This window comes from Vidua macroura, chromosome 23, assembly GCF_024509145.1.
Source record: "Vidua macroura isolate BioBank_ID:100142 chromosome 23, ASM2450914v1, whole genome shotgun sequence".
In the NCBI taxonomy this organism is placed as follows: domain Eukaryota; kingdom Metazoa; phylum Chordata; class Aves; order Passeriformes; family Viduidae; genus Vidua; species Vidua macroura.
The window spans coordinates 6,144,195-6,170,736 of NC_071593.1; the positions used below are offsets into that span (position 1 = coordinate 6,144,195).

General features: G+C 47.3%; 2 protein-coding genes and 1 long non-coding RNA gene across 5 annotated transcripts in view; all 3 read left to right on the forward strand.

Moving 5' to 3' along the window:
* Positions 1–16,450, forward strand: part of CFAP74 (cilia and flagella associated protein 74) — a 67,007-nt gene extending 50,557 nt beyond the window's left edge. Inside the window, exons 22-39 of one of the 3 annotated variants that reach the window (XM_053997427.1) lie at positions 114–242; positions 3,157–3,244; positions 3,579–3,752; positions 4,951–5,084; positions 5,688–5,964; positions 6,413–6,520; positions 7,156–7,322; positions 8,478–8,621; positions 8,986–9,095; positions 9,446–9,501; positions 9,737–9,856; positions 10,063–10,215; positions 10,518–10,647; positions 11,187–11,341; positions 12,166–12,304; positions 13,146–13,267; positions 13,705–13,839; positions 15,907–16,450. In XM_053997427.1, coding sequence (XP_053853402.1) covers positions 114–242; positions 3,157–3,244; positions 3,579–3,752; positions 4,951–5,084; positions 5,688–5,964; positions 6,413–6,520; positions 7,156–7,322; positions 8,478–8,621; positions 8,986–9,095; positions 9,446–9,501; positions 9,737–9,856; positions 10,063–10,215; positions 10,518–10,647; positions 11,187–11,341; positions 12,166–12,304; positions 13,146–13,267; positions 13,705–13,839; positions 15,907–16,020 — 2,455 coding nt within the window. In that variant the 3' untranslated portion in view covers positions 16,021–16,450. Of the gene's footprint in view, positions 1–113; positions 243–3,156; positions 3,245–3,578; positions 3,753–4,950; positions 5,085–5,687; positions 5,965–6,412; positions 6,521–7,155; positions 7,323–8,477; positions 8,622–8,985; positions 9,096–9,445; positions 9,502–9,736; positions 9,857–10,062; positions 10,216–10,517; positions 10,648–11,186; positions 11,342–12,165; positions 12,305–13,145; positions 13,268–13,585; positions 13,840–15,906 lie in introns of those variants that run through there. The other 2 variants (XM_053997428.1, XR_008440425.1) reach the window with 2 other exon arrangements.
* A 1,013-nt stretch (positions 16,451–17,463) lies between these two features.
* LOC128818429 (uncharacterized) lies at positions 17,464–18,077 on the forward strand. The gene is made up of 3 exons (XR_008440483.1): positions 17,464–17,645; positions 17,730–17,783; positions 17,933–18,077. It is a non-coding gene; the product is annotated as an uncharacterized LOC128818429 (long non-coding RNA).
* Positions 18,078–20,272: 2,195 nt separating this feature from the next.
* Positions 20,273–23,999, forward strand: TMEM52 (transmembrane protein 52). Its single transcript, XM_053997371.1, has 4 exons — positions 20,273–20,591; positions 21,352–21,396; positions 22,616–22,785; positions 23,124–23,999. Exons 2-4 carry the CDS (start codon positions 21,365–21,367, stop codon positions 23,432–23,434), a joined length of 513 nt encoding a protein of 170 aa, XP_053853346.1. The 5' UTR covers positions 20,273–20,591; positions 21,352–21,364; the 3' UTR covers positions 23,435–23,999.
* Positions 24,000–26,542: the final 2,543 nt, after the last annotated feature.

A 26,542-nucleotide genomic window follows, 5' to 3' on the forward strand; every position in this document is an offset into this window, starting at 1 on the left:
AGGAAGCTTGGGATTGTTCTGATTACAATGCAGGGGTGGGGGCAGGAGGGCTCAGACTCCAGAGTCACTGAAGTGGCCTCAAAGCCACTTGAGCACGTCTGATGTGTTTGCAGAGCAACAACCACGCTGCATTTGAAGTTTGAGGTGTGCAGAGAATTGAGCAAGCACATGGAGCTGCTTCCAAAAACAGGCTACATCCAGCCTCAGTCATCCTTCAGTGCACAGCTCAAGTTCCTGCCCAGGTAACCAACATTAATCCAACTCTCATCTTTCAGGATTTCAGACAGCGTCAGTGGCAAAGCTGAGCAGGGTTGTTGTTCCCTCCTGCTGTCTAGGCTGGACCTCACAGTGCTGCTGCAGTGCAGGTCTGCTCTCGCCCCGTCCCCCTGGAAGCTGCCAGATGCTCCAGGAGGAAATGAGCTTGGCTGCCAGGGCTGTGAGGCAATGTCCCCCCTGTGGTGACAGCAGCGCTGTGACAGCCCGAGCTCTGGTAAGCTGCTCCCGTTCTGTGGGAAGCTATTCCTGTCCAGGAGGGAGGTTATTGAGGCAGGTGGCTGCTTCATGGATCACTGATTGAATAATTTCTGGACAAGAACTCCTGTGCTTGCTAATTAAGGTGAGAGTGGTTGGGCTTCCTGTCCATATCTCTCCTCCCCAGGTACATTTTTCTCCAAATGATGAAGGTATTGAATGAATTTCACGTGGTGTTTTATGTAACATCTCCTGATGCTAAAAGCTTTATCCCAGCAAGTTTTGCTTCTCCATTTTATGAAACATCTACAAATACAAACATAGCTCAGTGATAGGAAACAATTCCAGTTTCTAAAAATGTAAACACCAGAGCTCCCATCAGTTCATTCTATTTACTTCATCATTGCCATCCTAAAGAATTTAGCAGGACATTCCTTTTCAAAAAATAATTAATGACATATGGAATTCAGTGTCTATGGCTTTGACTTTGGCTGCAAACCTGCTGCTTCTTTGATGTGGGTTCTTAGTCCCGTGGATGTGTGTTTGGATTCTCACAGATGTGCTCAGCACCTCTGGATTCTATCCTGACTGCAAAATTTTCACCAGGTTGGTATTCAAAGAACTAAAACTATTTACAGTTCTTGCAGCATCTCAAATCCCATCAGATTACAACAACAGTAACATGATGACATATTCCAGTTCCTGAACTTCAGCTGCTGCGAGGCACCGTTACCCTCTCTGAGGGGATGGAGGCAGAGCATGGATTTAGAACTTTAATCTTCCTTTAAAAATGGGGAAGCTTCAGAAAGGGGATTTGATGAGATTAAGGCATTTCTGACACACAAAATAAGTATCTGGCTGTTTGAGGGTACAGATCAGTTTTAAAGACCTGATGCAGGGGAAGTGCTGGGAGCTGAGGGGAAGCACTGAGCCAGTGACACATTTCCATGAGGGCCTCTCAGTGAGCTGGCATTAGGAGCTCTATTAATAGAGCAACTGTGTTACAAGTGACACCAGAGGGAAAAGAACCCCCCACTCAGCAGTGCTGAGGGAGCAGGGAGCTGCCTGAAGGCTTGGGAAGTTCTCCTGAGTGTTCTGGGCACGTGGACGTGCTCAGGCAGGTGTTCCCAAACCCAGCTCCTGGGAGTTTGAAGCCAACATTTCCTGTTTAGTTGAAGGCAAGTTCTCTACCCTTCTGTCTTTCAGAATTCCCAAACACCACATCCTGTAGTTCCCTGCATTTGGAACTAGTCCTGCAGGTACTGGCAGTCTAAATCTGATTTGTCATTTGTGCTTCTCTTTAATTGTACCATTTTCATAGCACTTTCTGAAGGATTCCAGGACCTTTTCCCCAAGGTACAGCAGTTAATTTAGAGTCCATCCCTGTGTCCATACAGTTACAAGTATTTTCTTCCCCCTCTGGATTATTATGAAATAGATTGATTTCTTCTGCTATTCAGATGTCCTGTGACAAAGGAAAGCTGATGTTCTACTCCTCCCTTGCACTTAACCTCAGCTCTGTGTGTAAAGAACTTCCCAACATCTTTGAACATCACCCTTATTGCAAAATAACAGCAAGATTTTGGATCACCATGGTGACTGAGTGGGTGTTATTTTTATTCTTTAACAATACATTAAAGAGTTGCATGCAATTCCATGAGTAGTAGTAGAACATGAGCACTGTGGAGACCCAAGAAGAGGAAGCAACTCACTCTGGTGCTCTGAGATATAAATAGAGCAAGCAGAGCTAAAAATGCTCCAGGTTTGTATTGTCTTGGCGTGAAGCTCTGAAATGGAGTTTGTGACAGCAAGATGCTTCACCTACAGAAAACCTGCATATTCCTTATAAATTCTTAGGCTGGTTGGTAATCAGGCACTGCTGGGCTCCAGGTTTGTTCACTTTATGTCTCTGCTTTGGGATACAAAGTGGTTCTGCCTCGGGCTGATCATCATCCTCAGGGGCCAGAGGGAGCCACTGCCTGGGCTGGCTTTTTGACATGCTGGGGCTGCAGCAAAGATGCACAGGGTTTATATTCTGATTAGAGAGTAAGCTTTTAATTTTTCAGAATTTTAAATGACTGGATGGCATTTAAAAAAAAAAAAGGATAAATGGATGCTGACCTCTGTGATCGCCCTTAAAATCCTGTGTGTGTCCAAAATCCTGTCTTCAAAAAATAAAAAATCCAATATAACTGTACAAGGCCAATCATTCTGATATCACTGCCTTGCAGCCCATGCCCTCCTGCTCAGAGCATTGCCTGGGGGTGCCAGGCTGAAGGAAATCTGGAACAAGTCCAGAATATTCTTGACCTGACTGCATCTTCTTTCCCTTGGTCAGGAGGTGGGACTTCACAGGTCACTAATTTTTGATTGGCATTTTCTTCCACCATTCTTTTTCCATTTTCTCTACTATTTGATTTCATCTTGCAAGCAGAATTTTAATGAGAATTCCCTTCAGTGAAGAACTGGAGCTGATACTTAACCAGGTGAATCCTCCAATTTGAGGACAATTAAATGAAGATTAAAAGCTGTGAATAATAAAACGTTCAACCTTAAATAACAGGATTCCGTTTGGTTTTTTTTCTGTTCATAAATAATCCATCAAAAGTTCATTATTCCCCTTAGTGAGAAAATAGTCAGAGTGTTTTAATGGCACTGACTGGATTTGTACTTTTGGGTTTTCAGGCAGTCCCTTCCTGAAGATGCAGGGAGCTATTTCAATGCAGAGACAGGAATCCTGGAGGTCCCAGTGACAATCCTGATCGTGGACAAGGTCAGGGATTTTTGTGATGCTGATTATCAGACTGGCAGTTTATGTAAATTATTTTTAGTGAATGTTCACTTAATGCTACCTAATTTTAGATTAGTTCTTTGCTAATTGAGGCTCTGTGATAATAGTAAAAGATTCTTAAAGTGCTAATACAGGTTTGATTGTTTTTTCTTGTCTCATGTTTGCAATTTAAGAAGTTTAATCCTTTCTTCTCAGTGCTGATCTCATGTTACTGTCAAGGAACAGTAACTTTTCCTTTTGGATGACATTTCATTTACATCCTGTCCTTACAACCCACAGAGGGAGTTTTTATCCTGTGCTCTTGCATTTGTTTCAGGCTAAAAAAGTTAATTTTACTGTCCATGCCATTGTTACTACTTCTGATTTGGAAATCAGCCCAGCACAGATCAATTTTGGATACTGCACGATCTATGAAGCTGTGCAGGCAAATGTCACCCTAACAAACAAATCCATCTTGCCACAGGAGTTTGGATTTGTGGGACTGCCAGAGGTATGGACTTATCCCACACACACCCCCTCTGCTGTCAAAATAGATTTCAGTGTCATGGGAACGTGTTCAGTGTGAGTGTAAATAAATCATGACTGGTTCTTGCAGCCCCGTGGGAATCCTGCTCCCTGTGGAGTTCTGTCCTGGAGTGTGTGAATCTCCCTGGGTGACACCCTCTGCATTTGCCACGCAGTGCAAACCTCTGGGAGGAGATTTTCCTGTTCCTCACCTTTTCCTATCAGAATTCCTGGGGTTTTTACACCAAGAGATCTCCTAACAGAACACCTGGGACTCTTTTACCCCTAAATAAAACTGGCTTGGGATTGTGGCTGTGGCCTCAGGCTGAGGAATGTGCTCACTTTGCACCAAATGCCCAAGGGCTTTGCTTTTAAAGTGCTGCTTGAGAACCATCCCAAGCCATGCCTGGGCACTTTCTAAGTGATTAGAAGTTGATGTGGAAGCACAAATTTAATCACAGGAGCTGCTGGGTTCATGTGGGCTGCGTCTCCTGAATAATATTTTGGAGAAAGTTTGTTTTTCAAGCTCCATAGTAGCAAGGTGATCACAGTGTGAAATGGTTGGACATGTTGGCATCAGAGCTGGAGGAACGTGGCAGTTCATTGGGCACTGTCCTGTTCTCAGCTGGCTTAGGGATTAAAATCAAGGAGTAGCTAAAAGAAATTGTTAACTTCAGCTTCATGAATGCTTTACTTCCCAGGATGTGTTTCCTGAGGAGCTTGAAGTGTGCTGGGGAGACTTTCTAGAATCATTTTCAGCTCAAGCACAAAGCACTGCACAGCTGTGGGTGTGGAGCTGCTCCTGTCCCAGCCTCAGACTCAAATCAGCTCTCAAAGGCATGGGGCAATGCTGAGATTTTTACCATATTTCATTCTGTTTTCTATGAAGAGTAAATAAACATTAGAGCAAGGTGATTTCCACAGATGGGAAGAAGCTGGGAAAGGGATTCTCCTGAAATCTGAGTTAATGGATTTAATGCCTTTTGAGTTACTTTGAGATGAGAAATCTGCCCCTCAGACTCTGGGCTCTGTCTCAGACAAAAACTTCTCCCTGGAAGGTTTCTCTTTTCCTGACAGTTCCACATTTAATAACATTTTTTTTTAATCTTGCCAGTAATGTCTTATTTTAATTTATTAATTAACTGATAATTTAACTAATAATTTCTTATCCTGCCATTTTGAAGTTTGTTGAAGTTCAACCCAGTGATGGATTTGGAATCATTCTTCCCCTGGAAAGCCTGACACTGGACATAATCTTTAAAGCCACCAAGGCAAAAGAGTACAGCTTTGAGCTCACCTGCAGGACAGAGATCAACAGGTGTGTTAAGGGATGGACAGCAGGGAACTAAAATCTGAATGTCACTGGGCTCCCACTGTTAACCCAGCTCAGAAATTGAATCCCTGCCTGCCCCGGGGAGGTGAGGCTGGGATAAGCACCTGAGGCAGGTGGGAATTCTCCAGCTGCAAAAGTTGCTCAGTGCCTGTTGGTTTCATCCTTGGTTTTCACCTCTGTCTTCACTGAGATGACTTTTCCCAGCACTCCTCAAGTTTATCCTTGTCCCACACCAAAGCTCCAGCCCCTCAACCTGCAGTGCTCTGCTGCTTTTTCAGCACAATTACTGAAGGAATTCTTTTTTGTAAAAATGCTCTATGCTTTAGGCCATTGCTACTGCAATAATGATGGCATAAACTTTGATTTGACTGGATGTATTTCCAGAAGTTCACAGAGGAAGAATTCAAGCAGGGACTCTGGCCAATTGTGCATTAAAAATAGATAGTATTATTGTTCATCTTTAGGCAAAATTCCCATTGCAAGCTTGAAATTCTGCTTAAATAGGGACTACAGGATTAGCTCCCTATTTTCCGGGCTGATTAAGACACTATTTTATGCTGAGACAATTTATCATGTGTTTATTTTTAGACAATTCAAGCTGTCATGCAAAGCAGTTGGAGTCCACCCACCTCTTGAATTGTCTCATTCCTTGGTTCAGTTTGCTGCTACAGCCTTGAACTCTGTGTCTTCAGCCACTCTGGATGTGCTCAATTCCCACGTGGATGGGAACCCCCTCACTCACCCTGTCCCACGGATTGGCAGTGGGAACCCTGTCCCAGTTGGCCCCACTTCCTTTGAATTCCACGTGCCCCAAGACTGTCCTGTGACCATCACACCTTCTGTGGGAACTGTGCTGCCTGGGCAGGTAAATTCACTTTAAATGTTGGGTGTTCTGCCAAATCTTTGATCATCTGCATCCTTACAAAGGCTGTCACTTGTAAACAAAGCTCAAAACATCAGCTGTTGTTAGAATAGCTGGAATATTTTGTATTGTTTGAAAGAATGTTTTAAATCAGACAGGAGGGTTAAGCACCAAATCTGGCTAATGCCTTATGGGAGTGTTCTGTCCCCAGTGTTGTCACTGTGATTTATGTGAAGAATGTTTAAATATCAAAAGTATTGCCCATGTAAACCCTGTAACATCGTGGACATCCAAAAAAGCTGCAAGTGCCCTTACCCTGAGGATGCTGTGATTCCCTCCGAGCAGAAGTGCACTTGTGTGAATTGTGTGTGCTCCTGTTGAGCTCTGTAGGTGTCACACGTGTCTGAGGGCTGAGCTCTGCCCTCACTCCTGTGTGCTCTCACATTCCCAGAAAAGCTCCATCCGAGTGTCCTTCAGCCCGGCGCTGTCGGATCAGCAAATCAGGGAGGAGGCAGCGCGGAGGCTCAGCACAGCAGCTGTGCCAGAGGCAGGAGCACAAGTAAGGAATGCTAAGAACAGCACATGCTGCTGGTCTGTCACTTCCAGATATTTGTTTCTCTGGATGGTATTTTTATCATAAAATTATTTGCATATTAATGAAGCCCAAGCTTGTGGTCCATGAGGGACCTGCCTATGAAGGACAAGAATGTGACTGTGCACTCAGTGTGTGGCCTGCTCACTGAGCAATAATTTAATTTTATGTTCACCATTTCCAAAGTATTCCTAGAGGGTTTTATTGCAAATGCTAACTGAAATACTCCTAAAAAAAAAAAAAAAAGAAAAAGAAAAAGCTTCTAAACTTCTTGAAGATTTACAGCATCCATGAAGTTTATATGCAACCCTTAGGTGAGCTAATTTATGTGAGCACCTGTGGTTGTCTTTGATTATGAGATAAACAGGTAAATTTCCTATGAGATAGAGACTTTGACTCACCTGCTCCAAGAGGAGACCTCTTATTCTAAGAGGGAGTAAAATATGTCCATTTCAACCTAATTTTTAAACTTTACACTATTGGAAATTTGTCTATAGTAGCTACTGTGTCTGTGGGCTGTCACCATCATCCTGCTGTCCCTTGTCCCCTGCTCTGTGTCACCTCCTTGCTCTGTGTTCTTTGCTCACTCCTGTCTTGGTCAGATTTCCAGTGGTCCCCCTCAGTCTCCAATGGGCAAAAAGAAGAAAGATCCAAAGAAAGAGCAAAAGAAATCGAGCGTTTCCATTCTCAGAGGAAAGACTGGAAGCAGGAAAAGCCTGGCTTCTGTAAATAGCCCTAAAGAGCCAAAACTCGAAGAGTTAAAGCCTGAGTAAGTCAACAGAAGCATCTTGTACTACACAGACAGCATTCTCTTTAGAAGTAGTTTAATAAATCTACTAAAGCTGTAGGTAGACAAGAAAGCAAACTGGAGAGGGAACAGCTTCAGCTGTGTTGCAGAGGCTGTTTCCAAAATTAGTGCTGCTTGTGAGCCACACAGCTGTACCCTCTCATGTGAGGCAAAGAATCCCTTTATGCATCAGAAGGATTGAAGACTTCAAAGAATCTGTCAGGGAGCAGGAGCTGGGGCTGTGCGGGGGATGGGGCTGAGCCAACGTGGGGTTTATGGAAAGGGCAACTGCAAAGCTCAGCTTGGGGACCAACAGAAACTACTCAAAGAAACCTCTTGTGAACAGATCTACCAGAACCAGCTGATGGCCCAAATCCATGGCACAGAGTAATTTCTATTTTTAATTTGAGGGCTTACCCAGTCCAGCACATTAGTCATGGTCAGCATCAGTGCTGGGAAATGTGCATCTGAGGCAGTCCCTGTGCAGTGTGAGCACCTCAGGGAGAACAGCACCTTGCTGCCTGGAGCTTGGGAGACTCACATGCAAAATCTGATACTTGAGGGCCCTTGTACAGCAGGTAATTCAACTTCTCAGAGCCACACTTCTGCCCAGTCTCAGGAATTTGGAAGTATTTGGAAGTAAATACATACTGAAGCAACAGGCATTTGGCTGTGCTGGATGTTTTGATATCTTTTACTAAAATCCCATGTTCATTGCAATCCATTAATTATAATTTTTAAACACTTTCAGTAGAGATAATTTTTAAAAATCTCTATTTTAGAAGTATTGCCTACATACTGCATTAGAGGAATGTGATTCTGTGTGTTTACATGTCATTAAAATGATGTAGAAGTACTGGAAGACACTGAAATACTTGATGTATTCAACCAAAGGAAATTGTATTGAGGTTTTTGCAATCTTTAATGTAACATCTCTTATCTGGGTTCTTAATTTTTATTCTCTTTTGGCAACAAAAGCCAACCACTTTGCAGGGTGGGTCCATTACTGTAATTTAGTTTCACTGCTACATTCCATTTTGAATGTGTGACTAAGAAACAATAATCACAAATAGCACAGCCGATATTTATTTGATGTTTTTTTGCTCTCTCACTCACTGAGATAATTCCTATTCCTAGATTCTCTAGTTCTGATGCTTATAGGGCAGCCCAGGCTTCCCTGATGAGGAGTTTCAGAGGGAGTTTTAACAAATACATCATCCCATGCTCTGTTGCAAGTGGCCGTGCCAGTGGAGAGGAGAGCTCTGGGAACTTAATCTGCAGGTGGGTGCAGTTGGATAACCCAGAGATGTGAGGGGGACATGGTGGGCTTGCTGATTTATTCCTTTGGGGGAGAAATTTGTTTTCTGCTCTTAATTACTTCATAGCTCAGTGGTAGAAACTCATGCTCCCAGCCCACCAGTTGGATAAGAATCAAACACATGAATATCAAAGCAGCTGAAGGAATAATTGTGTGAAAACTTTGAGGCAGCTGTAGCTCATCTCTGCTCGGGCACAGTCAGTCACCGAGCCCTGTGCTGTGCTGTCACACCCTGTGACAGGAGCAGATCCCTGGCAATTGTTGTTGTGTTTGTATGATCCCAGAGCTCTGCCCTTTTATTTTCAGATCCCTTTGCTCTCTCTGCAGCCCTCACAACACCTTGTACCTGGAGCTGCACTGCCCTGCTGTGGCCCCGCCTGTTCTCATCACTTCTGACTCTGGGATCAACAGGGCCGATTTTGGGGATGTTTCTGTGGGTATGGAGTTTGAATTCTGGTTTGGAGGTGTTTCTCTCTGACAGTGAGTTCTTCTCAGCAGTTTTGCATTTTCAAAAGTCAGGATAGAAATTAGCCCTTAGTGGGTATTTAGGTGGAAAACAAGGAGCCTCTGGCTGAGGCCCATGGAAGAGCAGATCTGATCCCCAGACAAGGACCTGGAATCTCCAGAAGTGACTGCCCCAATCTGAAAGCATTTTGGTGAGCTTTGAGTGGTGCCTTAGTCATAGGCCTGGGATGAGTCTGGCTCAGGCAGGAGCACAAGTAAGGGGGAGGAATGGGAGGGCAGGAATGAGCATCCTCACTTTGGGAAGTGGTTTCATTCCTTGCAGGCCACAGAATGATGAAGAGAATTACAATAGAAAACATCTCCCCAGGGAAGCTGGAAGTATCCTTGTCTGGAGCATGTGAGCTCAGCCTTCGGCCTCTGCTTAATCAGACTCTGCAGGAAGAACTGCTGGACACTAAAGCACCAGCTCATCTTCTCTCTTGAGTTATTGCTCTCTCAAAAGCTTATAGATGCTTAGTTCAGACCAAAGACATGTAAACAATATGTAGAATCTATTCTCATATCTTTTTTCTCAATATTTATGAATTTTTTTCCTTGAGTTGCACTGTTTTAGCTGGGATTCTCAGTTCTGAATCCCAATGGCCCCTTCCTGTTGGTCAGAGCAGTTGGAATGCTTGAGCCAGGTGAAAATAAACCCCTCATCATCTCTTTTTGTCCAAGTGAGGATAAATGGGTGAGTAAAAGATACAGGAGCAGAGGGGGAAAGGAGGAGAGATGTGAGGGGTGTGTGACACACACGTTACTAACAGAAAACAACCTTGTTCCCTGTCCCAATATTTGGATCTTGTCTCAGTTCTGGAATGGTCCTTTGGGAGGGGTCAGCTGGAGGGGTGGGGAGTTCCCTCAGCAGATGGACTAACCCAGGCACCCTCTGGGCAGTTCTTGGAAACTCTGGACATCCAGGTGGCAAAGACCAGCCTCAGCCTCCGCCTCTCCGGGCACGGGGTGGTGCCAAGCACTGAGTGCTCCGTGGGAGAGGTGCTGGACATGGGATACGTCATGGCCAGGGACACAGTGACTGCCACAGTCCAGGTAAGGCCTCTGTGCTGAGCTGCAAAGCTCAGCAGCAGTTCCTGTGAGGGGGAAGACAACACAAACTGTCTCCTCCCAGATTTTGTTCAAGTGTGTCAATAACCAAAGTCCAGTATTCGATGGACTGAGGGTTGGTGTGGCACGTTATGGGCAGCACTGATTGTGCCTCTGGTGGCATCTGGGGACACAGAGCTGCACTAATGCAGCAAAATAAATTCAGCCACTTTGCAAACTATGGATCTTACAGGCCTGAGAATCAATTTCCTTAATGCAAATGCTGTCCTGTGAATGAATGTCCCCAGATAAAGAACACTTCCAGCCTGACCCTGCCGTTCTCTGTACAACTGGAGTCGCTCTCACCAACACGGGACAGAGACCGGCAGCAAATTCCATCCTTTCTTACATCCTCTCTGCAGAGAACAGAGATTGTTGGTAAACTTTCTCTCATGCTTTCCTCTTTTTCCTCTGCTAAAGACTCAGGAGGTGTAAAGCAGCATCGCTGTGTCCTCTTAGATGCACACAACTGTCATACCTGGGGCATTGCAGCCCTGAAATTAAAGACTTCATTTTGCTCCCCAGTAGGAGCTGTAGTAATTCTTTCAATATGAAGAGCTGTAAATTTATGCAGCCTGAGCAAATACCCACAAATATGGAGATATTAGTGTTTAAATCTAAATAAATCCACACAATAATTCCATATTAAAGATTACATTTAAAGATGTCCAGATCTGTAAAAACACGTCAGAATATAGGAAGGGTTGGTGATGCTGCTTCAGTTCCTCTGGAGATGAATGCATCAAACTGATGGATGGATTTATCTGGTGTTCCTAACATCCTGTTTTGCTGCAAAGCCATGTATCAGCTCTTATTTATTTGCTGTTCCAACAAAAATTAAATGGGTTTAAAATTTATGAAGAAGTAAAACTGAGCTGTCCTCCTTTCTGATCTGTATCCTCATTTTTATTTACCAGGAACACAGAACTATAATGGCTTCAGTGTGTTCAGTGTCTCTCCAACAGAAGGAAAAATTGAGGCTGGGATGAGCCAGGATTTTGTGGTTACTTTCAGTCCTGATCATGAAAGTCTCTACTACTCTGACCATCTCAAGGTTCTGCTCTTTGGCAAGGTGAGACAATCAGGATTATGAAAACAGTCTAAATATTGGATGAACTGATGTAGGGAGAAAAGGGCACGTTTGGGGCTCTCTGACATTCTTCAGGTTTAGATATTCAGTTATTAATTGATAAAAACAGTGACGTGGGGTCCGTCCCTGTCCTCTCCCACGTCAGGAAGGGATGGGAGCTGAGCACAGCTCCAAGGGGCTCCTGCAGGGAGCATTTAATGGCAGAGCAGAGGGGAGAGGGGAGCTCCACCTGCCCAGCACGGCCCGGCAGGAGCAGGAGCAGCAGGGAGCTGCTCTTGCAGCCGCTCGGTGCCAGGTTCCATCTGCGGAGCTGCCCTGGGATGCTCCGGCCGGATGCGCAGGTGGCCGCGCCGCGGGCAGCCCTGGGCCCCTGCCAGGACACCAAAAGTTGGTGCAGAGTGACCACTAATGCCCAGCAGCAGCACTGCAAACGGGCTGGGGCTGAGCGAGAGCTGCTGCTGTCCTTGCAAGCTTTGGGATTGCAGTTAGGAATGCAGGGGGGGATAAGCTCAGGACGAACGGACACTTGACCCACGTTTGGCAACAGAAAAGTTTTGCCTCTTTCAGTGCTTGTGTATAAATTGTCCAGTGCCCTCCTGAGGCACGTTTCCCAGGTTGTTTAAAACAGAAGTGCCAGAGTGGGCAAGCCCAGGGCAGGTGCAGAACTCCTGCATTAGAGCTCAGGATCATTGGGATCATTCACGTGGGAGGTGATGCCACGATTTCCTGGTCCTGTGGGTCAGGTGCCAGCGTCACTCAGGTGACCTGAGCTGTCACCTGCATCCAGGACTTCCTGTCTCACCCAGCAAACAGCCCACGAGATCCAGCTGAAGGGTGCAGCCCGGGATCACCCCATGTTTGTGCAGGGGGGAGTGCCCCTGGATGTGCCCGTGGAGTCCTTGGCTGTGACCTCACCTGTGGCACCACAGAAAGCACTGGGAAGAGGTAAAGTGCCACCACTGTTTATTATGGAACAGGGAGGGATCAGGCATGGAAATGTTCCTCTTCCTTAAAGAAAAAAGGAAATTAAAGACAATTTTTCCAGAATCAGAAAAAATAAGCATTATGTTACAGCATATATTCATAATACACAAAAAACAAAAACACAAAAAACAAAAAAAAACCAAAAAAACCAAAAAAAAAAAAAAAAACCAAAAAAAAAAACAAACCATAAAACTTTCTCATAAGGAAAGTTTTAATCTTCATTTGAATGCAGTTTTGTCTTAATGGTGATCTTCTACCTCTGCAGCTTCTTTGAAAAAATGATTATAATGTAATACTACTATGAAGAATTAAGATGCTTTTGCTTTCTGCCACTTCTCTGAAGTGTATGAAATGTTTGAGAAATTATTTCATGTTTAATCACATATCCTGGATCCTCCTGTTTGTCCTGTTGTGAAACTTCCAGGGGTTTGAAGTTACTCTTCCTTAATTTCTTGGGACAGGATCTGTGTTCAGACAGGATGCAAACAGCTCCTGAGCTGTAAATAAGTCCAAGCACACACACATAAGTAGGAATAAAATACACAGAGGTGTGTGCCATGGGCTAGAAAAGAGCCTGGAACTTGATAAACAAGTAACAATTGCACTTTGCAATTGCAAATTATCCAAACCCCCCTTTTCATTAATTCTTCACTAACTCTGTGAAAGGATCTCTTTGTCTGTGCCAACTCCTGATACCACATCCCTTTGTTTTGAACCATCCTGCTGCAATTTCTGCTGGTTCCAAACCCCCAAAGGCTCTGTTTTGTCTGTCTCAAAGTTGACCTGGTTGCTGTTTGTTTAGGGCCACAAGGAGCAGTGAGGTCCCTTCTCCTTCTCCTGGAGTTTGTGGAGGGCTCAGCAGAGCCAGCCAGGGCAGAGATCACCGTGGGGGCCATTCAAACTCCTCAGCTGGCAGCCAAGAAGGTGAGAGAAATAAAACCTGCAGGTTTGTGCCAGGTGCTGTATGGGATCCTGACAGTGTGCTCGTTCCTTCTGTCCAAAATTCACAAATTCATAATTTTTTAAAAAAGCAGCTCTCAGAGTTTCTGATGAATTTGACATTATAAAATCACAGTGTTTTAAAAGCTTATTTTTCAGAGGCTAATACAAGGAATTAACGTTATCATACTAAGTCAGCAACAAACTTAATTTAGCAGTTTGCTTCCTCAGTTCTGGAATACAGAATTTTGAGCCCAGAACTGAATTACAGTTCTGATCCTGTTATTTTAATGGCGTATGTAGTGACAAGGTGACACAATGAACGTCACAGTGGAGGACAGCTGGAGTTTCAAGGGGCAGCTCGGGCAGGGGCAGTGCAGCCTCTGCGGCCCAGCTGTGACAGTGCCGTGTGCCCGTGCCAGGCCGTGGAGTTCAGCCTGGACAGCGGCCCGGAGCTGCGGCGGGCGGGCTTCCAGCTGGACGGCCCCAGGGGAGCCCTGGAGCGCGGGCAGCTCAAGCGCATCGGCGTCTCGTGGGTGCCACCTGCCGACCTGCAGGTGAGGCTGCGGCACGGCTGGCACGCCGGGCTCCCGGGGTGTCACAAAGGTCCTGGAGGGTGTCACACCGGGCTCCCGGGGGTGTCACACAAAGGTCCTGGGGGTGTCACACAAAGGTCCTGGAGGGTGTCACACCGGGCTCCCGGGGTGTCACACAAAGGTCCTGGAGGGTGTCACACAAAGGTCCTGGCGGGTGTCACACCGGGCTCCCGGGGTGTCACACAAAGGTCCTGGAGGGTGTCACACAAAGGTCCTGGAGGGTGTCACACCGGGCTCCCGGGGGTGTCACACAAAGGTCCTGGTGGGTGTCACACAAAGGTCCTGGAGGGTGTCACACCGGGCTCCCGGGGTGTCACACAAAGGTCCTGGAGGGTGTCACACCGGGCTCCTGGAGGGTGTCACACAAAGGTCCTGGGGGTGTCACACAAAGGTCCTGGGGGTGTCACACAAAGGTCCTGGAGGGTGTCACACCGGGCTCCTGGGGGTGTCACACCGGGCTCCTGGGGGGTGTCACACAAAGGTCCTGGTGGGTGTCACACAAAGGTCCTGGCGGGTGTCACACCGGGCTCCCGGGGTGTCACACAAAGGTCCTGGAGGGTGTCACACCGGGCTCCTGGGGTGTCACACAAAGGTCCTGGCGGGTGGCACACCGGGCTCCTGGCAGGTGTCACACAAAGGTCCTGGAGGGTGTCATACCGGGCTCCTGATGGGGTGTGTCCCACAGCTCCTTTTGGGGTGTCATCCGAAGCTCCTGTCAGGGTGTGACACCAAGGTCCTGTTGCAGTATCACACAGGGCTCCCGTCAGGGTGTGGCCCAAAGGTCCTGCTGGGGATGTGGCACAAAGCTCCTATTGGGGTGTCACCCACAGTTGGGATGTCACCCAGAGCTCCTGTTGGATTGTCACACAAAGTTCCTGTGACCCACAGCTCCTGTTGGGATGTGACCCCTCAGCTTCTCTTGGGGTGTCACCACAGCTCCTCTTGGGGTGTCACCACAGCTCCTCTTGGGGTGTGACCCTCAGCTCCTCTTGGGTGTGGGCAGCACAGGTGGCTCAGACACAGCCAGGTGACAGCTCCTGCGTGGTCACTGAAGGGGCAGGGGTGGTACAAACCCCACTTTGGGAACAGATGCTGGGAACAATGGGATGATCTGGAGCCTTCCTGCCTCCCCAAGGGCTGTGTGGTGACAAGGACAGGGGTGAGCCACTTGTACTGCAAAGGAATTCCTTCCTGCAGGTCACTGTTCCAGAGCCCAAAGGCCAAAGTGCAGCTGCTGTTAACAGGCTCTGGTGCCCTGAGTGAGCTCTGTAGGGCACTGGGACAGAACTGCTGCAGCCCTGCCACCCCAGAAATGACTTTACATGGATCACTCTGCAACACATTTCTTTGCCATGGGCTGCCTTTCCTTTGGCACATTCCTGGAAGTCAATGGGGCCTTTGGATTTTCCACTTTAGGTGCCCCATTTCCTTGGCTGCTTCAGCCTTGTATCGTAGAGGTTGGATATGATGTCCCAACAACTCCATGAGGTTGTGATTGTCCTTCCTGATTCACCTCCTTGGCCATTCATGGAGACTGGAGGCATTGACTCCCCATGTGTGGGATGGCAGAATGAGTAGCTGGTTCCAAAATTAAAAGATTTCTGCCATCACAGCAGAAAGAGGCGGCAGAGTTCCTGTCAGGATGTATCCAGTGTGCATCGTGCCTCTTGGTAACCCCTGCTCTTGCACAACACTGAGCACTCACTGGGGGCTGACAGGATCCGTTTCCTTCCAGCCCTCCCTGGGAGCTCTGAGGTTGCTGCTGTGCCCAGCTGCCATGGCTGTGACGTGGGGACAGTCTCTGTGGCACTCTGGGGACAGAATGCTGAGTCACTGTCATACCTCACTGGCTGCAGCATGAGCATCACTTGGGGACAGAGAGGAGCCAGCACAGTGGCTGTAACCTGTCACCTGTAGCTAAAATTGGTGCCTTGAGCACTGAGATGTGAAACAGAGTTTAGAAGGTGATCAACTCGTGTCTCCTATGTCCAAAAGACCAGGTTGGTTTCTGTGTGGTTCTCTCTGCAGACCAGTGACCCCCCGCTCGTGTCAGCCCTCCTGACTGTCAAAGGTGACATCACAGAATCCTACCGAGTCCTGCTCATGGCAAGAGTTGTGTCTGCAGCTGCTCCCACTGGCTGAGGGATCCAGGCCAAATGGAAAGAAGATGGAGATTACTTTTCTGGGAGATCCCTGGATCTCTGGTGGAACATGGGGAGATTTTGAGATTGTTGCAAATAAGTGAGGGCAGCAGGGATGCGGGAAGGAAGGGCCATGTAACATTTCTGCTCTGTTTCACCCAAAGTTCTCTGTAAACTCTGGTGCCAGTGGCTTGACTTGCCAGCTGACTCTGTGACAATAATCTTGTGTTAGAGGAAAGAATTACTGAGGGCCCCTAGCAGCTACACCTGCTGTTAATCCCATGTCTCCCAAAGGTGGGCATTCCACCAGGAGGAGTATCTGGTTTACATCCACATAAGTGAGTTTCTATCTTTTTCCAATTTCAGATGCTTTTTGTAGGATTTGGAAAAACCTTGACTTTTTCTAAGACCAAATAAAGTTTCTTATTCAAACTTCCTCCAAATTATTTGGGGAGTCACCTTTACAATGTACAGTCAAATCTGCCTGGTAACACATGGCCAAGGGGAAATATTCCTGTGCTGTTCCCTGGATATGGTCAGACACTTGCCAGAGATCCTGGCTGTCCAGGAACTTTGTATTTCTGTATTTGCCTTCTGCTGAATTCTGGGTGAGAGCAGAATCCTGCTGTTCTGGGGAAGCCAGAATGCCCTGCGGGTGGAACTTCTGTCAGGAAGCAGCAGCTGGCTCAGGGCAAGTGCAGAGCTGGAGAATGGAGGGAGCAGGAAGGCAGCAGCCGTCAGACACAGGATAATCCTGTACATCTCTTGTCACACTCTTTCCTGAGTCACAGGCAGTCTGTGGCAAAGTTCCCTCCCCACCACTCCGAGGGCGTGTCGCCCTTTGGCCCCTGTAGCTGTTAAATCCCTGACTCAGATGATGCAATCAGAAAATAGAAACATTATTTGTAAATATCTCTGTGGTAACGAGCTGGGAACTGCAGGAACAAGCAGGGTAGCAATTGTCCCACGGAACATTTTAACCAGGCTCCCCCTTTGACAGAGGAGTTTGTAGGAGTGAAGAGGGGGTTCCTTGTTTTTCCAGCCAGTGTTTGATCCATTGAGATGTGTTCTCATTTAATAATGGATCAAGTGCCTGCGGAGTCACTTAACTCTTCAGTCTAAAGAAGGCAGATGCTGAAGCAATCCCAGTGTTCTGGGGTGGGGTTAGCTGGGGGTGGCAGTGCCAGCCAGGGACAGCTCTGCCTTCCTTGGAGGCCCTGGGTGTTGCTGCTGGCACAGCTGGGCCTGGAGCTGGGCACAATGGGCTTTGTGTGCTGGCTCCCCTGCAGCCCCAAAAGGGTGAGTAAATACCACTACATCCACTAAAAGCACTGCACACAGCACTGCTCACTCAACAGTGACCTCATGGCAGGGGAGTTGTCAGTAACCAAGGAAGGGCACAGCGTGTGGGAGTGGAGGAGCTACTTCAGGCACTGCATTTGTGGGCATCCATTGTGTGAGGATCCTTCAGATTTCACTCCTGGAAAGCAAAAAGTGATGGCTGACAACAAATCAGTCTCCAGACTCTGGTTATGACAACCATACAGAATGCTGAAAACAAGTGTAACGTTATCTACCAGGAAACAACACCCCTGTCTTAGGAATCTTCCACTTCACAGAGGTCAGGTACTGAGAAAAAGCATCCAGAGGACGAAAAGAAGTAAAAAATTAAAGAATGATGTAAAGACAGTGACATTGGTGCCCTCACAGGGTTAGGCTGGGTAAGGAGCAGCTGCCACCGACACTGGTACCCAGCAGCTCAAGGTGAGCAGAGGTGTCACCCACTGTACTTGCATTCCTGGGACTGGAGAACTTGGATCAATATTTCCACAGGATTGAAGTGAACATAAGGTTCTGGGTTTCTCTGGTCAAAGTCTCCACGTTTAAAATTCAGTATGTGTTTGTTCTCTCAGGGGAGGGTTGGACCAGGATAACAGGAACAGGTGGTTATTTCTGGAGGACTGAAAATAAAGTCAACTCTCCCTGTAAAACTCCAGCTGACGTTCTGTAAAGCACTTATGGAAATCTGAACAGGTTTTAGTCCCCTTCATAAGAGAAAAGCCTGGTATTTTAGCTTGGCCTCAAAAGTGATTGTATTTGACTTCTTGGGGGCACAATGGCTGCTCGGGCAGGATTGGGTTTCCCTCTCTTGGATTGCTTTTTGGGGACACAGAGTGTGAAGTGCACATGGGGCAGCACTTGGGCAATGAGAGACACAGGCTGATGTGGAAGGGAAAACAAATTGATGTGGAAAAGCAGAGCCATTGGGAATGTGTGCAGACTGTGCTGCTTCTCCTGGGACACTACTACGGTTTCAAAAGTAAAAACACAGTTACTGTGTCTGCAAAATGTAACCCTGGATGTTTCACTGCCATTCCATTGAGAGCTGCCACAATTAGAATCATCATGATGCAAACCTGCCATGATCAGAGATGCACACCTTCAGTTTACTGGAAATGTAGGAATTCTGTGAGGATGCTCCTACCCACACAGTTCTCATGTACAATGTGTGTTATGTGCAACAGCTTCTTGATATTTCTCCAGTGAACAGAAAATTGATTGGGACAACTGAAGATGGAAACAATTCCCTGGTAACTCAGACACATGGAGCCGATCCAGAAGTAGTGAGTTTGTAGGCAATTCCTTGAGCACAGAGAGCTGAGAGTGCTGGTGTGTTCTCCTGGCATGGATCAGTGCCAAGTCCCAGTGCCCAGCAGAAGCTCAGCACAGCTCCTGCAAGTTCATCTCTTGGAAAGGCACCAACCCTGTTCAATTCTGTGCTTCCAGCGTGGGTTATGCACAGTCGTGGCACACTGGGCATTAGAACTGCCAGGCGACTCTCAACATGAACCTGGTGTTTCTGTTTCCATATCACAGGACTCCACTAGGAATGGAGCTGTTATTGTGAGGACAATATGGAAAATGTAACCTCAGAAATATTTCTTCGTTTCCTGGAAGTTGAAGTTTTCTTGTCCTCTAATTGCTCTTGTGACCATTCTGCTTTCAAACTGAGTTTTGCAACTGTGACCACTCTTGGGTCCCTGGATACAAACTCGTGCTTTCAGATTTGGATCTAAAAGCAAACATGAACTTCATGGCACTGAAACAGTTCTGGTTTAATGAGCATTTCACACCCCCATGTATGATCTTAATAATCCTTAAAAGCAAACCCAGCTCGTTTGTAAAGCAAAAAGTGAAAGAGTAAGCACTAGTGTCATACACATTTATTAATTCATATTAATTCATGTTCTGCTTCTCCAGAAGTGACTCCAGCGATTGCTTCACATGTATGAGCACAGGTTTCCCTACATGAGCAATGGCCCCATGACCCTGAGCAGTGCTGGAGGAAAACACTGCAGTCACTTTGTCACATGCCATTGCTGAGCCTGGAAACACTGGGCTTCAGTTCTAGGAATCAAAAGTAGGGAATATCACCTGGTGCTTCCCAGGCATTGGTGCTCCCCATGCAGTGGCTGCCCCGGGATTGTGCTGGGCTGGCTCTGGCAGGACACCAGATGCCACCAAAGCCACTCCATCGCTGCCCTCTGCAGCTGGACAGGGAGGAGAACACAACAAAGGCTCATGGGTGGAGATAAGGAATTTCTACATTTGAAATGTTCGACACAGTTAAATAGCCTGGAGCACACCGATCCCAAAGAGCCGTCAATACCTTTTCAGTCGTGTTTCATGTGTTTTAACAAGGCCGTTTTTAGAAGGGGAAATTATCTGCTCTTCTAAACATTTGTTTCTGACTCATATATATTTCATACCAGGTTTCCCATTCCTTTATTTCTCCTTCAAGTCCCTCTGACACAGCAGAGGCTCAGGGGGTGTGTCCAGCTGCTGCACACCTGATGGGCTCTGTTCTGGTCAGAGCATCGCGCGCAGTCCCGAATCGCTCCGGGGAAATCTTTGCAAGCGGAGCTCTCTCTCCTGTATCCCCTCCTTGGCGTCCCGGTCTGGGCAGGCAGGGACAGGGACAGGGACGGGGACAGGGACAGGGACAGGGACAGGGGAAGGGGCAGGGACAGGGACAGGGGAAGGGGCAGGGACAGGGACAGGGTCTGGGGCAGGGGCAGGGACAGGGGCTGGGAGAGACAGGGGCAGGAACAGGGGCAGGGCAGGGGCACTCCGGGGGCAGCCGGGCAGCTCTGCCCCGCCCGGCCCCGGCCCCGGTCCCTCCCGCGGGCGGGCGGGCGGAGGAGCCGGGGCCGCGGGGCCCGGGCGGGGCGGTCCTGCCCGGTCGTGCCCGGTCCTGCCCCGCCGCGGCTCTGCCCCCCCGGGGATGATGCCGGTTATTTATTGCGCTGCCCAGCACGGGCTGTCCCCAGGGCTCGGTGTCCCCTTTCAGCGTCGGCCGCGTGTCCTTGAAGCGGCGGCGGTGGCGGCGGCTCCCCGGGGGCTCCGGCAGCCGCGGCGCTCACGGACACTCGCCCGCAGCCTGGAGCCTCCCGAGCACATGCAGCAGGGAGACGAGGCACCTCTCCTCTGGCCACCTGCTGATCCAATCCCGGGTTCCCCCCTTTCCTAGGCACCGCTCTGTTCTGGGAACAACTGTGAGAACTCTGCCCGGTGAGTAACCACTGCCTGTTCCCAAACCTTTCCCACCGTGACCAAGTGACATTCCCACAGCAGAACGGTGACTTGCTCATGGCCATCCCTTACGATTTCTTTTTTGATCTCTAAGACAGTCAGCAATTTTTAAATTTCACTTGGCTGCCCTTGCTCTGTGGACTGAGGAACGGTTCTCTCCCAAGACAAATCTCAAGTGTCACTTCTGAACAGTTTGCAGGTGCTGTCCTGTGGTCAGAGCCATGGTTCTGGTACAGGAAATCCATTGCAGGAGGTTCAGTACACACAACCCTGCTGAAATGGCACAGGAGCTGTTCTCCTCCTTTTGTACTGCACTAAAGCCAAAAAAGCAATTTCTGGCTTCATTGGAGCTATGGAAAAAAATAACTTTAAAGTATCTGGGGGACACAGGCAGTTGTCTAGACCAGCATTTTCAGACAGGCCTCTGGTATGAGGCACCTCATCTCAGTTACCTTTAAATAACACTGCTTTGGCTTTTTGGGAATCCTACACGAGTCATTCTCTCTCCCAAGCAAGAGGAAAGCACCACTCAATAAAAACATTTATTGATTCAGAAGCAACCTTTCCAATGGGATTATTTGTATGTTCTCATCTGGAGTAATGGTAGAACCATGAAGAACAATCTAAAGTGGTTTTGCTCCACACTTACTGAGTGCTTTCCCTTTTCCACCCCAGGGAAGTGCATTCCCTGTCATACATGCACTATTCAAATCAGTGAATCATCTGCCTTCCTTCACAGATGCCCTCAGAACATGTCTGATTGGACAAGTCTGTGGTATGTCTGGTAAGTTGGCTTTTAATCTTCCTAACCCAGAACCATTTGGAAGTTTTTATGAGCAGTACTTGGAGCAAGGCAGTGGAAACGCTTGTCTCAGGCAGGATCAGGGAAGGGTTTCTCTGTTTTCAGAGGATTGGATTGGACGAGGCCAGGGGAGATTGGGTGTCAGGTGGGGACCAGCATTCACTGAGGGCTGTGTCATCTTTCCCTTCTGAGTGCACTGGAGTTGAACTCCAGGGCTTGTTTGTTCTTCCTAAATAGCCAGAGCCTTGCTGGCCATTGGCTCTTCGCACAGGGCAGCTTCCAGCAGGGATTTGCTGGGACCTGGCCCTGCCCCATCCTGGGCTCATTCCCTTCTATGGGACAGGGACTGTCACCCTCTGCTGAGCTTCCCCTCGGAGCTCCAGCATGGCCTGCTGGGAGGGGGAGACTGGGACAAGAGGGAGAGGATTCCCAACAGGAGTCACCTCCTACCTCACACGTGCTATAGGTGCCCTGACATTGTTTTCACAGTTTGCATTCTGTCCATACATTGGCTTTGGGTGGCAGCACACAGAGGGAGTTAATTACTTCACCTCCTTCAGTCTGGAGCAATTTTGGTTGATACACAGAGCTGTTTAAAAAGACACAGTTACCAAAAATAGATTGAGAAGGCTTCTAAAAGCCTCCACGAGAAGAGGGAGTTGGATTGAGAAACTGAGAGGTGGGAAGGTGGAGTTTCAGTGGAGAGGGGAACCTGAAACACAGGTATATCAGTCTAGGTACATTGTAAATTGTTAAATTATAGACTTCCTTAAGCAATAGCTAGAGATAGAACTGTGTTTTCAAGGCATAAATATAATTTAATATAATATGATTTCCATGCTCATTTATAAAGAGAGGCCCTAGACTTGTGGAAGTTCGTGCTTGTATTTCCCTCCAAGTACAAACCCTCTCTTGCTGTGGAAAGCAGAGCCATCCTCCCTGCACAGAAGTTGAAAATAACCCAAAATAGTGAAATGTTACAGCACCTCTGAGCCAGAACGGGTTGTACTTATGGGCAGTAGTTCTTCAACTTGTGATTGAGTGTTTGTGATCCAACTTCCTAATCCAGGATCCAGCACCCATTCAGAACTAAATCAAGGAGGCTTGGCCTGTCTTCCAACCATTTTGAGTGAAATTATATTCTGGTTTAGAAGTAGTAAAACATAAGCAGTGGAATGATGGTGTTTCCCCCCTCTTTCAGGTTGATCTTGCTGATGGTGTTCCTGCTCCTGCTCTGTGGGGTCTCAGCGAGCTGTGTCAAATTCTGCTGCCGGAAGAAAAGGCTTCCAGTGGAGACCTTCCCTCGGCACCCTTGTGACCTGACAGTGATTGGCATTGACAGTGACAGCACTGCCCACAGCACAGTGACCTGTGAGTATCCTGGGAGCCACCTGCTCCTCGGAGCACTGCTCCTGACCCTGTGCCTGGAGTGCTGTGTCCAGCCCCTGCAGGAACAGGAATTCTCAGAGAGCTCCCAGAACAACTTCCAGCCCCACGGGGTGGGCACAAGAGGTGAAGGGAGGGACCAGGGTGACAGTGAGTGACACTGAAGACCAGAACTGATTCTATATGGACAGCTTTAGTATACAGTGCCTTCGTTCTGAAAACACAAAAGTCTGTATTTTCCTGGAAAAAAGCAGGATTAGCCCTTTATATATCAGTGTCCCATGCAGGTGTTTAATTTTTATTTTTAATTTTTTTCTTCACAGCATACAGCTCATGGCAGTACCCTCCAAGTGTCCAGATTCCCTTGGTATTTGTGGATATGGATAAGAACACTGTGTCCCCTCCTGCTTACAGCCTCTATGCCATGGACCTGCCACCTTCCTATGATGAAGCTGTTCAAATGGGAAAGCAAGTGGCACGGACAAACCAGAAACTTGATGAAATCCCTGAACAGGTGACACCATGTGGGCTGAATCCCAGCCAGTCCCCACCTGACACAATCAACAGAGATCCAGCAACACAGGCAAATTCAGAAGATTCAGAAGTTGCCACGAAAGAACAGCCACAGGTCTGACTCAGTTCAGATGGGGAGAAAAGTAAGGGAAGGACTGTAAGAGTTAAAGAAGACATGAAGAGTTTGGGTTTATAAGTAGGTTATGATGGAAAGATATTTCTTCTCATGCTCTTGTAATGATCTGTCAGAAGAAATGTTTTCTGTGACTGCTGTAATCCCCTGGTAAAGCTTCTTCAAGGATATGAAATGAGGTAAAAGGGCAGCAGTTTAAAAATGCCTGTAAAAGTGGGACGTGAATGCGTGTTCATCTTCTGATAAAAAAAATTGTTCCTTGTGTCCAGCAATAAAAAAGGTTAGGAGAATTTTGCCGCCTTGGGAATACACACTCAGAACAGCACAAACAGGAAGCTGTTGTACTAGAACAGAAGTTTCCCAAGCTGGAGTTGAAGGGGGAATCCCAGCAAGTGACACTGAACAGCCTCTGTAGTTTCTCTTCTTTTGAGAACACCAACTGCCCAGGAAACTGCTGAGGACAAAGTGCTGCACAGTGGCTCATGTTCCTCAAGGAGCAGGAAGATGCCAGGACAGGAGAGCGTGGAGGGAAATGCTTTGTGTTGTTTCACACCTGCACAAAGGGAATGAGGCAGATGAGACACGACACTTCGGTGGTGGTGGTGGTCATGAGACCCCAAGGGATTGTTTTTGAGGTTCTATAAATCTCTCAATTTCTATTTTCAAGATGTGTTGCCTTGTGGGTGGGTTCCCTTTGCTATTTATTTTTTCCAGACAAAGTACACATTAATTCCAAAGAGACACTTGCACACATGGTTCGGTATTATTGATGTGTTTCAAATATTCATCAAATATTTCAAAGGTGCTTTTATATTTTGTTATCTGTTCATGTGTCAGGGTCTCAGGCAGCACAGGAAAGAAAAATCACAGGTTCCTGGCAGCTTTTACCAGTTCAGAACATGGACAAGCTCAGGAATGAGCAAGGTGACACAAAACATGCTTGTGCTGAACCATCCAGAATAAGTTAGAGATACAAATACTACAGTATAGGCTGGGCAAAAGTTCAAAGAAAATACTCTTAGGGATGGTTCTTCATGAGGAACTGATAGAGGGATAACTGCTGAGCATCATTTTAGAACTGGGAGCTTGGAGCTGATTGCAGCAGTAGCAGCCCAGACAAAAATATGGGCTCCAGAGGCAGGGTTTTTAATGCCAGCTCTTTCCCTTGCCCTTCCATATTCCAAATGGTCCAAATTTTGTCCACTTCTGAGCAGTAATTTTCTTTGAATCCACTTTAGCAAGGTGCTAATCTGGCTGCTTTAAGAACATGAGCAATTGCCAGGGTGGCTCATTGCTCTGGGTAAGAGCAGCAAGCAAAGCCTGAGCACTCGGTGCTATTAGTGAATGTAGCATAAATTTAGGTGTCTGTCATTAACAGGCAGTAGAAGTGGTGGGCACAAAAGCCTGCACAGCTTTTAGAAGACTGTTATTCTCTGACAACCATTACTGCAAGAACTGCCCTGGAAATGAGCACTAATGATTTAAAAATGAAGATCTCTGCCAGCCACAGGCCTGAGATGCTGCTGCAGTCATGAGTGTGAGCTGTCCATGAGTCTGGCTCCCCAGGGAAGGGTCGCTTCTATATTTAACTTGCATGTAACTTACTATGAGAGTTGACTGGTGCAACAAATCTGCTTCTCTTTGTGTCTCCTCTCTGTCATCCTTCATTATATTTCTCCTGTTTTATTCTTTCCTCTGCTTTCCTTATCTGTGTCAAGATGGAGGCTGGGCATAAGCCAGGGTAAATATTGGATGTCTCTGGCTCGAAGGGCAATATATGCCCAGTTCTGGATGTCTCCAAGTCATAAATACAGCAGATGTATTTTTATTTATTGAACTTTTCCGCAGCATTCAGAACGAAGCCGGAAGGAGGAAGAAGGAATTAGAGTTGGAGGGCAACGGCTGAGCGCTCACTCACAAATAGAGCCGGGAATTCAAAGCCAGGCGAGTGAAGGAATCGTGACTGACACAAGAGGGCAGTCCCTCCCTTCTCGCTGCGCGCAGAGGATCGCCACGGCAGCGGCTGGGGAAGGGGCCGGGCTGGCTGCAGGAGCACGGGCAGCGATCGCCACGCTTCCAATTCCCTGCCCTGCCCTCGTGCCGCGGCAGCGCCGGCACGGGACCGGCCAGGTCTGTTCTGTTTGGTCACAGGAGATGCAAAACCCCAAGAAAACCCCAAATGCCTGTGACTTCCTAGGAACAAGAGCACAATCTGGTGTTTCCTTTCTAGCACCTAAGGAAAAATCTTGTGTTTTGCCCAGGTTGTCGTCTTGTAACGTAGTTCATTAATGCAGAAATTGTTAAGAGCAATTACTACTCCAATCAGCCCTCAGGAACACAGACTTCCCTCTGCACACCAAAAGCAGCTCAGTTTGCTGTGTAACCTTCAAAGTTAGGAAAATATTAAGGTCTTTCTTGTGACTGGAATCCTTCTTGCAATGGAGGGTTGACGAGATCCCTCATCTCTACACAGATTCTGTTTCATGGAACATTTAGAACTTCACAGTTTTGAAACCTACAGTTCTCTATCACTTTGCTTGGAGTTGGTCAGTGGATTCAGAAGTTATTGCTGTGAATTCAGAAGTTATCAGTGAATTCAGAAGTTATTAGTTGGGTGTGCGGAGTGGAAGGAGGGGAAGCAGGACACGGATTTGGAATTAGTGATTCCAAAACCTTGCTTCCAGAAGAAACCAGGTTTAGAAAGAACACCAGGGGGGAGGTTGGTCCCATTATAGGCTTGGCCTGATGCAGGATCCAAGAATTCTGATTTGTCAGGCTGGTGGTTTTCACCATCCTAAATCTATTCAAGTCTGATTATATCCACACAAGCTTTGTGACATCTCTGAGGGAAAAACCCCTCTCTGTAATTACCCAAAGTGCATTTTTAATTGATTTCTATTTCGCCCTCGGTTTGGCACTGTTCAGCATGCAATTTTTCTTCTCTCGTTTGTTCAAAATGATCATTTTGTCAGTTATTTTCTGCTGTTCTTTGCTGGCTGTGTGAAAGAGCCTGTGCTGGGGAGATGGACTGCCGAGGCTGGAGCCTCCATCACTGTCTCTCCTCTCACACACATGCACTCAGCACGAGCACTTGTG

Coding starts and splice junctions, on each gene's coding strand:
- TMEM52 (XM_053997371.1), top strand. CDS start 21,365: ATGTCTGATTGGACAAGTCTGTGGTATGTCTG. Junction 21,397..22,615: donor ACAAGTCTGTGGTATGTCTG/GTAAGTTGGCTT, acceptor CCCCTCTTTCAG/GTTGATCTTGCTGATGGTGT. Junction 22,786..23,123: donor TGCCCACAGCACAGTGACCT/GTGAGTATCCTG, acceptor TTTTCTTCACAG/CATACAGCTCATGGCAGTAC.